The sequence below is a fragment of the Gastrolobium bilobum genome, unplaced genomic scaffold (assembly GCF_033153095.1).
Source record: "Gastrolobium bilobum isolate Gb01-03AN ecotype WA unplaced genomic scaffold, APGP_CSIRO_Gbil_v1 utg27505, whole genome shotgun sequence".
NCBI classification, from domain to species: Eukaryota; Viridiplantae; Streptophyta; class Magnoliopsida; order Fabales; family Fabaceae; genus Gastrolobium; species Gastrolobium bilobum.
This window is the reverse complement of record NW_026898864.1, coordinates 556,045-567,813: the sequence shown is the minus strand read 5'-3', so window position 1 is coordinate 567,813 and position 11,769 is coordinate 556,045. Positions and strand designations below refer to the sequence as shown.

Here is an 11,769-nt window from a genome sequence, read left to right as displayed (position 1 = left end):
ATTGTGCAACATAACACACCAATTATGTTACCCCTGGTAGCGAACTTAGTTCATTCAGTTTTTTCTGCAAAATTATGTCACGTGTCACGAAATAATTGGCTACCAAGTTCGCTATCAGTCGTACCAAATTAAACTTGGGACACGTGACAATCAATTTTTCTTGTGAAAGTGTACCACATGTCACGAAATTATTTAGCTACCAAATTTACTACCAATAATAACGAACTTCAACGCGTGACACTCTGGTAAAAAATGTTTACATTGGTAAAAAAATGTTCACATTGGTAAAAAAAATTGCCAAAAAGTTTGGTCACTTTTTCCGGGTTCAAGTTCTAAAACTGACTTCAGCACCATCGGAGCAAAGGTGTTGTTTTCCACCACCGCCACACTCTTCCATAGAAGGCATCGGGTTCTGGTTCCAGGAGTTCAATCATCGTTTGTTTACTCGAATCTTTTCCAAAGTTTCGTCGGAGAATGACCAGAAAAAGTGAAGGACCTGCGATCGAAATCGACCTCGGTACCACCTACTCCTGCGTCGGTGTGTGGCAGCATGACCACGTTGAGATCATCACTGCGGGTTGTCGAAGCACTGCCACACGGTGGACACGGGGGCCTCTATCGGCTGGATCACGACGGAGCAGCACTGGTTGGGCCCCACCATGTGCGCGTGGTGGCGGCTCGTGTCCGGGAAGCTTACTTTGGCGGGGGAGATCGCAAGACGGTTCATGCAGTTCGCTTGCGGCGGCGTTTGGGCCTTCTTGGGGCAGTTCACTCCATTTGCGGTGGCGCCGGCGGCGGTGTTCGTTCGATGGAGCTCTCTGAGCCAGTTGGACTCCAAGGTCAAAGTGGAATATGTTTGTGCCTCTAATCCACAATCAACTGGATCACATTTTGGTGCTACTCTATCTATTACTTTAGGTATTGTCTGGTTAAAGGTTTATTTTAGGATTGATGAAAAAGTATAAGTGGATATTGAAAAATATCACGTTTGGTTTAGGTTTTTTCAAAAAATACCAGGCAAATAGGATGGATGGGAAAATGACTTTTGTGTTGATTTTGGGATAAAATTCACTGTTACAGAGTACCACTTGAGATGTGGTATTGTGAGATAACTGGGGAAATGAAAAAACAGGTGCAAAGTTTCTCCGAAAGATTATATTTAAATAAATTTCCTTGGTAATATTTGGGTCAACCAAACAACTTTTTTTACATTTTCTTACCAAACTCACTTTCCAACCATTTCCCTATCAATTACATTTCTCTAGTAAAATTTTTTTTCTCCCGAACCAAACACTACCTTAGGGACATTTGGTTGAGGAAATTTTTTTGAAATAGTAGGGAAATGTAATAGATAGAGAAATGATTGGAAAGTGAGATAGGTAGAAAAATGTAAAAAAAAGTTGTTTGGTGAAGAAAAACTTTACTGAGAAAATTAGGTAACTTTTATGAAATTAACAGTGCATTAAAAGTGAGATAACCGGTTTTTCAAAAAATCTCACTTTCAAACTGGGTTTCTAAACAGTGCGGATCTATGTTTCTCATAAATCCATATAAATTGGATATATGAGATTTTGGTAAAAATATGTTGAAACAAATGTGGTGTTTCTAAAAGCCATACTTGAGAAACATAGATATCTCTTGAAAAGTTCCAAACCAAACACAACCTTACTGAAAGTAAAAAATGCCATGGTTTTGAGAAAAATAACTATACAAGGAAAGTAAAATGATAAAAAAAAGATATTATATTTTTTGCTGATGATTTTGGAAAAAATAACCATATAAAGAAGATAAAATAATAAAGAAAATATATTATATTTTTAAATTGAGTAAATAATGTACCGAGTCTTCGGTACTATTGAAGATATTTTCAATCAACTGACACCCCAGTTCGTGAATCGAGGTGGTGTTGAGGGAACAAAAGGGTGTGTGTATTTGTGGCTTCTGTAATTAAAACGTTATAATAACGTGTTATAAAAAACTAAGAGGAGAGACGAGGAAAAGACACCAAGACAAAAGAGTAGAAAGACAATGGGGTAAAATTCTTATTGTTATCGGAGAAGTATACGGTGACAACTAAGTAAACTGACTACCAATTAATTTCATCGTTAGATTGATTATGTGGATCTAACAGTTATATTTATTTTCATCTTTGTATGATTATGATTACCCAAATTTAAAGTGAAAGCATTAAATATGGGAAATCATAAATATACAAAAGTAAAAATAAATTTGGGAAATCATGACTATACAATGATGGAAATAAATATAACCGTTGAATTAATATAATCGATCTAACGGTAAGATTGATCGGTATTGAAAGTGTTAGATTAACAGGTCCATTTTGGACGGATTTTTCTTTTTTTCAAAAGTTATTTTTTTCAAAAATAAAATAAGTTCATTTGGATGTGTGTTTTTTTTTTAAAAAAAGCAAAAAATCACAAAAAGTCAAAAAAAAAAAATTATAAACTACAAATTTTAACTTCTACAAAAGGCAGAAATCAAAGGCAAATATTTTTTTAAAAAATTAAATAGCTTTAATTTTTATAAAAGATACTTTTAAAAGAAATACATAAAAGATAAAAACTAACTTTTTTTGAAAAGCAAAACAAATGAGTTCCCAGAGATTTCGTGTTAAAATTAAATTTGATCCGCATGGCAAATATGTATAACGGGTGGAAGTAATTCAAATCCTTAAACAATTTTTTAAAAAAATATAAGATCAAATATTTTTAAAAATTCCATTTTATATTTTTTTAACTAGTATCATAAATTCCAACGAATTTAACTAAAATTCCAATATTCTCTTATTTTTTAAAAAATATAAGATCAAATATTTTTAAAAATTCCATTTTATATTTTTTTAACTAGTATCATAAATTCCAACGAATTTAACTAAAATTCCAATATTCTCTTATTTTTTATTAAATAAGAGGAGAGGAGGACGAATGGACGATGCCGTTAATATTATTTAAAATGTAAAAATAATTGTAAATTTTTACTAAACATTGCATCATTACCACATAAATCTTAACAATTGAAATTGCAATAGTAATTGAAAATGATTGTAAATTTCCGACGAATTAGACTAGGAGTCAAATGAGAGCAAATAGAACAAACACCCTTTGATGGTATCAATACAGTCATATGAATTCTAATAAATGCATGAATAATCCGCAGTTCCTAAACGGTTTCAACATCAAAAACAACAAAAACTAGAACAATCATATAATAACCGATTCGAAATTGTAACCAAGCATCACCCATTGGTTCTATTCCCGATTCAAGAATATCAAAGCATTGATGTTCAATACAAATTTGAACATGCCGAAGTCAAATCCAAGGGGCTTTCTGTATTTCTCATTATTCTTCGGTTATCAGCTCCTGATTGGGACCAACTAGTGATTTGTTGTATTCCTCCAATTCCTTCTTGTATGCATCCATAGCTTCCGATGCTTTCCCATTCCATAATTGTCTATCTTCCTCACTCAGTTCCTATACAGACATATGAAAAGTGAGAATGATGTTTTAAGCAAAAATCAAAATCAAAATTTGAGAGAGAGAGAGAGAGAGAGAGGAAGCAATCAATACCTTCCACTTCAATGAAACAAGTGCATTCAGTGTGGAGGTACTGATTCCTGGTCGTTCTTCCTGCAAATTTTTCCTTGTTTCTTTGCTGCACGATATTAAATTTGACTTGTTACATTTCAGAACACTACAACACCCTCTTCAATTTCGTGTAACTTAATTAATTAAAATCACCTGAATACGAGGAATGAGGATGGAGGCCTCTTAGGCCTGTTTGGATCAGAATTCTTATCTTCCTTGTTTTGTTTCTTCTTCTGACGATTCATTTTTGTTTTCTGCAGGATGCTCAGGTTGATTAACCACAATGAAAAGTAAGGTGGGAAAACAGTTAGGAAGGAAAAGGACTAAATGAGAAAATAAAAAAAAATAAAAAAACCTTGATAATATTTTCAGTCTTCTCCTTCTTCTTCAGAAGTTGCAATGCTTCCTGTTTCTGAAGTTTCATATGCTCCTCCTCTTCCTTCATGAGATAGGCAGCGTCCTCATCTTTTTTCAGTTTATAAGCCTCCATTTCTAGGATATATTTCTCCTTGTTCTTCTTTGCCATCTGTGAGTTACAAAATAAGTACTTATTTAGTAAGAAATCAAGACACTAAAAGAGAATGGCATCATAATCAAATGATGGATGAGAAAAAAAGGGTTGCAAACCTCTTCATAGGGCCTCCTTTGTTCTTCTGTCATGTTTTTCCACTCTTCGCCTGTGACCTTGGAAACCTGAAAGACACGCATCCCATAAAATAAGTGTTCTTCTTCCAATCATGATTAATTAATGACTCAAGTTATCATAAACAAGAATGAGGCTCAATTACCTCTAAGACACTCTTGTTCTCTGCAAGAAGCGCTGCCCGTCTATCATTAGTGAACAAGAAATAAGCTGACATAGGGTGTTTTGGTTTCAATGGATCCTTTTCCTTCCTGTGAAAAATATAAGTTAAAAGCAAAACATCAATAACAAAGTTACGAAACAGTAACTCACACATCGTAGTTAAAAAGGAGTATAAATTACTTGTTTTTCTTGCTCTCTTTTTTTTCTGTCTCTTGTTTGAACTGGATATACTGTTCAAGCAATTCCATGGCAGTCTTCTGCTTCTGCTCCTCCTCCAAGAGCTTCATAGCCTCACTCTCACGTTTTTCTTTTGCAATTACCTGCAAATAAGCTTCTTTTTCAGCATGGTATTTCTCCTCATAAGGCTTCTTCTCTTCTGCAGAAACTGTCTTCCATTTAGCCCCCAACATGTTTGAAATGTCCTTAAATTCTGCCTCTGGGTTTGCTTTCTTAATCTGCATGCACCCCATCAATACGTATGAACACACGCAAGTCCCACTGAGTTTAAATTAAAAGGAGAATATAAGAATTCAATTATCCCAAAGGATTTCTTGATGTACCTCGTTCCATTGATCTTTGCACCATAAAATGTAAGGTGGAGAGGGCCTTTTTTTCACAGAGCAACCGTTCTTCTTCTTGTCCTTCTTTTCTTGTTCCTTGTCTTTCAGCACAGGCAAAATCTGTTCATTGTACAAGCATATACAAAAAGAGAAGCTACCGCATCAATAAAAAGACAACAGAAAGTGAAATAATAATAATAATAATTGTTGGAAAAGTGAAAGAAAAAATGATAAGAAACAAGATGAACTGAACTAACCATGGTGGGTTTGAACTCCTTCAACTTCTGCAATTTTTTCAACTCCGTCTGAAGCTTCTCCTGCTCCCGGCCACGACTTTCGAGCTCTTGCTCCCTCTGCTTCAAAACCTCGTCTTTGGCCTTCAAGAGTTCTTCAGTCTTCTCCCTCTCTAGGCGCAACTGCTGCATCTTTTCCTGCATCTCAAGCAACTCTTTCTCGAAAGATTGCTGTTTCTTTGAGGCGGCACGCCCCTTCTTTGGCTGAGAAAGGGTATCATTATCAGATGGGAGCGAAGTTGGTGTTGCAGAGGACTCAGAAACCTTCCCAGCTAAGATGTTAGCCTCGTTTGTTGATGGGTTTTTCTCCTTCAGGGCCCCCCTTCTGCCCCCCCTCGACCTCTTTGTAGGTACTTCAGCAACTGTGTCAGCCATCGATGGCACAAAAGAGAGAGAAAGAAAGATTTGTGTTTTTGAGAAATGAAATGAATCAAATCAGGACAGGGCAACGGTCGAGTAGAGAAGAGCAGGGTCTTTTATAGGAAGAGATTAGGTGCAACGGTCGGATTTTTCAAATTTGAAAGAGATTGAGATTAAAAAGGTGTGATGGTGGGAGGAGTGACTGTGCGGACCTTCTTTATTATTTGACCGTTTGTGCAAATGAAGGATGAGAATAACACAAACAATTATTTACCATATGTACAGTCTTATCCAAAGTATACACCAAATTACCATATTACCATTTACAGGGCAATTTTGAATTTTGAAGATCCATATGTCTGAATCCGCACAGATGAATGAACCATTAACGGCTCCGATAATGCATGGACACTTGCTCCTTGAATGTTTCGTAAAGGGGAAAAAAATTATATTTGGTTCTGAAAGGAATGGTTGTTAAGAGAAATAATACTGATTTCTTTTCGGAGAAAGGTTATTTTTATAAGGGATATATTTTTCTTATGTTGTAGGAAAAGAAATACCTCATGTTGTAGAAATAAAGGTATAAGTGGGACCCACATGTAAGAGAAGAGAGAAAAAAAAAGTGGTGGGACCCAACTCCTTTTTGTGTGTGTAGGAGAGATGTTTATCTCATGTAAAATGAGATAAACATAACCCTTTTTATAAACTATTTTTGTTTATAATATTTTATAATTATATCTTAACTATTGATTTTCATCAATCAACAGTTATTATTTATTGTGAATTAATAATTAATTAATGAATTTAATTTGTGAAAATAATAACCGTTGATTTCCATTGACAAAAATAACGATTAAGATATAATTGTAAAAAATTATAAACAAAAAAAAATTGTAAGTATAACTTTTATTTTTCTTTTATATATAAAATTAAGTAGCAGTCATTCAAAGATAAAGTAAATGCTAGGAATCTTTCATAAAAAAGAGAGAGTAAATGCTAGGAATAAAAAAGCTATAAATTAATAAAACTTTGCATGAATTTAGTATATTTATCCTTTTTTTTGTTTTAATTTCCACATCTTTGAATGTGGAGCTAACACAAGCACAAGGTACTTTAGGTGAATTTGAAAGCTGCAAACACAATTTGCCAACATAAAATTCCGCCATTTGAACCACACCTAATGGATAATTTAAATATTTATTAAATTTTGAGTAAATAAATACAGTATCTCTAACATGAAATCTAGCTGAATCAATATGTTTAGGATGTGTAACACTACTCATCATTCATATATGACGACTGATATCAGTAAGTAGACAGCAGCATCGGAAGATATAAAAAATCGAAAAGATCCAACAATAATTGCCCCAAATAACCTCGGATCCCCCCTAACAAAAAAATGAAAGCATATATGGGCGTGTACTTCCAACTCTCAATATCAAAATTAGTTTGTAAACTGATATTTAGAATCTTTTCTGCTACATTCAATTTGATTGCCTCCAATCTCCATTATACGTTTGAAGGAATATCAAGAATCATAGTATACAGAGAGTAACAATTCACCAGTATTCACAACTTCCCTGAGGGAACTGGAAATGGTATTTAACTGATGTCTTACCCATTGACAACCATCTCCATTATAATGTCATTCCAAGAATCTATTGGCCCAGGTAAGCACCAATGCAAACAATCTTTCTGAACTTTATCATTTGGGCCATTGGCAAATGGATGAAACTGTCTGTATGGACCAGGATGCCCGTCTGGTCTCAAAAGCGAAAGAGGTGCAACATCAAGAAGTTTTAAGTTCACTCCATTTCTTGAAGCTTCAGAAGCTGCCTTTGCAAACTCCTCTAATTCAATGTCACGAAGAATCTTGCTCAAATATTTCATTTCCATCTCACCTTCTTTAACTGGTGCTGTTCTATTGCAAGTTCCCCCACTAAACCACTCCCCATTTTCAAAATGATCGGGTGTGGATGTCCTGAAAAAAATCAAGCCTCTGTGATTAGAAGAAGCTATGAAGTTCATGACAAATTTCAAGGCTTCGCGATAGGCAAAGTCAAATCCCTTCTCCGTCAAGTTCCTTTTAGGACATTCGTGGCAGCCAATTATTGTGTCATTTTCATGGTAGATCGCAGATTTGAGAAACCATTTCCCAGTTGAAATAATAATGTAATCAAAGTTCAGGTACTGATCCTTCCACTTATTGTCCAGTTTATCAAGATATAGCTCAACTTCAGCACTTGAAATACCATTTATGTCTTCAAAAATAGCAGCTTCCACAAGGAAGGGTGACCAAATAACTGACATACTGAAGTTGTATGAGGGAAACAACCAACTTTTAGACTTATATTCCTCATCATGGTAGACCAAGGCAGCTTGTTCCACCTGAAGGACAAAATAGTAACAACCATATATTGGCCATCATAATTTCTAAAATATATTCTCCATAATGTTGTGAAAAGATTCTGTACCGGTGACTGTTAAATTTTATAAAAAAAAAAGAAAAGAAATCAACTGACAAACACAATCATATCATGAAATATAGAAAATAGAGAAAAGACATGTTGACTTGATTGGTGGTGCACGCATTCGCATCACTGAGGACAGTGCTAATGCACACATTTCACTGAAGTGCTTGAAAAGGAGTTAAGCTTATTCTCGTTTTCAATACTGGTACCATGATTTTTCACTTCTTACTACATGAGGCAGTCAGAAATTGCCAAACTACATGAAAAATTATGCTTCTCCTGTGCCTAACAATAAATTTGATTTATGATTAATTTCATAATCAAACATGCTTCAATTGACAGTCCAAACAGGTAGTCACAAAGTCCAGTTCTCATAAATTGTCAATATGCAGTCAATCAATTATAGAAAGTGAAATTACTACTGTATGAGAGATGTACATATACACCTAATGAAGACATAGAATGGTGAGGAAATGAGTTTAAAAAAGAACAAGAATAAGAAAGGGGAGGGAGGGAGATCACCCTGAGAACTAAAACTTATAAGTCACGAATTTAAAATAAGTGAATAATTCTGTGTTCAGAAAGTTAAAACAGAAGTCAGAAGAGACTGCAGACATTATGACTTTGTGCTGGAAGGTGGCTAATTACAAGTATATGGGCATGGACTTTTTTTAAAATATCTATTAATTAGCTCTAGCTTGTTCATGCCATTAGCCATCATACTCATTATCCTTTTTAACTCTGTTACATTGAGTTGAGAACTTTTCTACTTTTGCTAGTCCATTCTTTTTCTTTTTCTTTTTCTTTTTTTACGGCATCTTACTACAAGTATCTTTCTAGAACAAACTTTTTCACTGCAAACCCTTTGAATAGTCATTCCAAATGAAAGCTCATATCCGTTATCTATCAATTGACTATCAAATCTTGTAAACTAAAACGTTGCTATTCTCAATGACTCAAGAGTTTTTCAAATCCTATAGTTTCTCTTGTATCTAAATATCTATGCCTCAGTTGCATAAGCCTGTGCTAGATTCTGATGCAACTCAGACAAGCAGAGTTAAGAAATAAAAACAATGCGTTTACTTAATTCTCCACACTTTACATCATTGGCTGATGCCAATAATTACGTGATAAATATATAACTACTAAGTATTTAGGCCTATCCTATTAGAGCTTATTCAAGTAAGTGCAGCTAAAACAAAAACTTTCTCACACATGGCAAAAGATTCTTCAATTTTTGTTTAAACTTTAAAGTCAATAAACTTCCAAGATTTGGCATTGGAACTGCAAACAAGATCTGGTCCAATAAATAATCAGAAAACATATGCACAAAAGGCAGTTGTCTGATCCTCAGAAACATCCACACAAGATCAGGCAAAAGGGAAAACAACATTTGGGCCCAATGATTGGCTTTGTCCATTCTGTTTATTTGGCCAGTATAAGTTGTCATCACAGGAGTGGCAGAACTAAAACCTTGAGGTAAGTGGAGGCAAAAATTCAGTTACACTTTTATAAAACACGGGTAACAAAAATTTGTATATACAAAATGCAAGCATCAAGTCAGTTTCGAAATCTTAAAGTTGCTAAACTTTCCTACTGATTACTTTCTTCAACATGAAACCTCAGCTTCGGTTGCATGGTTATAATCAAAATTAATTAACAGATGAATTTTGAAATAGACAATGGGCATTTGACTGCAGTTTACTACAAGATGCATAGTTAAGGATTCTGAGGGTGAAAAATAACAAACTGTTCACACTTGCAACCTCAAGTCAGTAAGTAGAATCATTGCATCAAGTATTATTCAATCGCAAAGGTAAAATTCGATTTGACAATGGAAAGCACACACACACAGACACACCTTAGAAAGAATGCAGAGCAAGGACTGCACATGGTTGCGGGATATAGAATCACCAATGAGAGCCCACACTTTATTACGCATCATGTTGAGAAATCTCTGTGGATCAAACTGAGGCAACTCACAGTCTCTAGGAACCCACTTCCAATACAGAAAATCCGTGTCGGGCCTCCCATTTTTCAAGCAATTTTGATGAGCTTCGATGAGGTTGCAGCTTTCATTCGTATAAACCGGACCAAAAGGGTTTGGGACCCAATCCCCGTTAAAATAATCACATTTCTCTGCATTTTTTTAAAAATAAAAATAAAAACAAAGTGGTAACAATGTGTTTTCACATTCCTAAATATCAAAATCCAATCAATGTAATAACATAACTGTTGAACTTCATACGGTACAACCTATGATCAGAAACAAAAACCGCAAAATCATTCCTGGATTGCAGATCTAAAAGTGTGTGTTTGTTTGTAGGTAAAAGGTTAAATAAAAAATAATAAGAAGGCGACAGAGAGCAGAACGTGCTCACGACGCACTCACTTACCCGTGTCTGTCTGAGACACTTGATCTTCATGTTTTGGAACAGGTAGCTCTTGGGGAACTAGTTGTGAAACAGTTGGATTTTCGGGTTCGGTAGTTTTATCAGGAAAAGGGGATTCCAAAAGTGTGGAAATCTGGAGGGGCAGGGAATGATGAAAGAAGAGGAATCGTACTGCGAGACCAAAAAAGAAGAAGGTGAGGAGCAACTTGATGTACTTGTAGGGAAACTTGTGCTTCAAATTATCGATCCTCATTTCTTTGGCTCTTAACACACCTTCTTGTTTGCTTGGGTCTTTTTCAGCAAAGAAATCTAAGACTTAATCAACACACAAGAGAAGAGAGTAAACTCAACTAGTTCTTCCTGAACAAAAGATTCTCCACTTATTAAATACATGATATAATATAATCACGTTCTTGATTGATGGATATAAATTAAATAATTTCATATTTTAATTTATTTACTTTCTTCGTGTCCATAAACAAATTATAAACAGCTTGTGAAATATTCCTCTCTTTTTTATTTATTCTAACTTCAATGACAACTAATTATTGTTACAAAATGAAGTGGAATTCCCGTTTTATTTCTTTTCCCCCTTCTTTTCGTTTACATTGTTAAGTTTAGTAATTAATATAGAATTTCTCCATTCTTTGGCATAATACAATGTCACATTTTTTGGCATAATACAATGTCACATTAATGACAATGTTAATTATTAATCATTATTTAATAAGAAAATCACTTTATGAGGAATGTTATTGTTAATCCCTAATTAGAAAATTATTTAATAACACTACATTGTTACATATGGACTATGAAATATAAAATTCTTATATATATAATTACGGTATTAATTATTGAAATCACTTTATGAGGAATGTTATTGTAAATCCCTAATTAGAAAATTACTTTAAAAATAATTTTGTAACATTATATATTATTAAATATTAATTATCAAATATAAACAAAATATATAAATATATGATAAATATTTTAAGTTTTAACTTTAATCTATAAACAACATTTTAAAATATTAATATAAAACTATATAATAAGCGAAATTGACTTGACATTCATTAATAACAATGTTAATTATTAATCTTATTATAAATCTTTTAAATAAAAATTTGATTCAAACTTACACGCATTAAATATTTAGTTATTAAATTTAAAATTTACAGTAATATGCGAAAATTAAAATAACACAAACGACGTACCAACTAGCAAGTAAGGATACAGACTCTTTTACCAAAAAAAAAAGGATACAGACTCAATATCACAAAA

The 11,769-nt window shown here is 33.9% G+C and overlaps 2 protein-coding genes across 2 annotated transcripts; both read right to left on the bottom strand.

The window, feature by feature from the left end:
• Positions 1 to 3,360: 3,360 nt before the first annotated feature.
• Positions 3,361 to 5,687, bottom strand: LOC133284784 (high mobility group B protein 6-like). Its single transcript, XM_061481862.1, has 9 exons — positions 5,229 to 5,687; positions 4,972 to 5,091; positions 4,592 to 4,866; positions 4,395 to 4,500; positions 4,234 to 4,299; positions 3,962 to 4,132; positions 3,760 to 3,860; positions 3,589 to 3,673; positions 3,361 to 3,492 (listed from the first exon to the last, which is right to left on the bottom strand). The coding sequence occupies exons 1-9, from the start codon at positions 5,637 to 5,639 to the stop codon at positions 3,361 to 3,363; spliced, it is 1,467 nt and encodes a 488-aa protein (XP_061337846.1). The 5' UTR covers positions 5,640 to 5,687.
• Positions 5,688 to 6,844: 1,157 nt separating this feature from the next.
• LOC133284797 (protein trichome birefringence-like 23) lies at positions 6,845 to 10,801 on the bottom strand. The gene is made up of 3 exons (XM_061481900.1): positions 10,492 to 10,801; positions 9,957 to 10,234; positions 6,845 to 8,012 (listed from the first exon to the last, which is right to left on the bottom strand). The coding sequence occupies exons 1-3, from the start codon at positions 10,739 to 10,741 to the stop codon at positions 7,239 to 7,241; spliced, it is 1,302 nt and encodes a 433-aa protein (XP_061337884.1). The 5' UTR covers positions 10,742 to 10,801; the 3' UTR covers positions 6,845 to 7,238.
• Between the last annotated feature and the right edge of the window lie 968 nt (positions 10,802 to 11,769).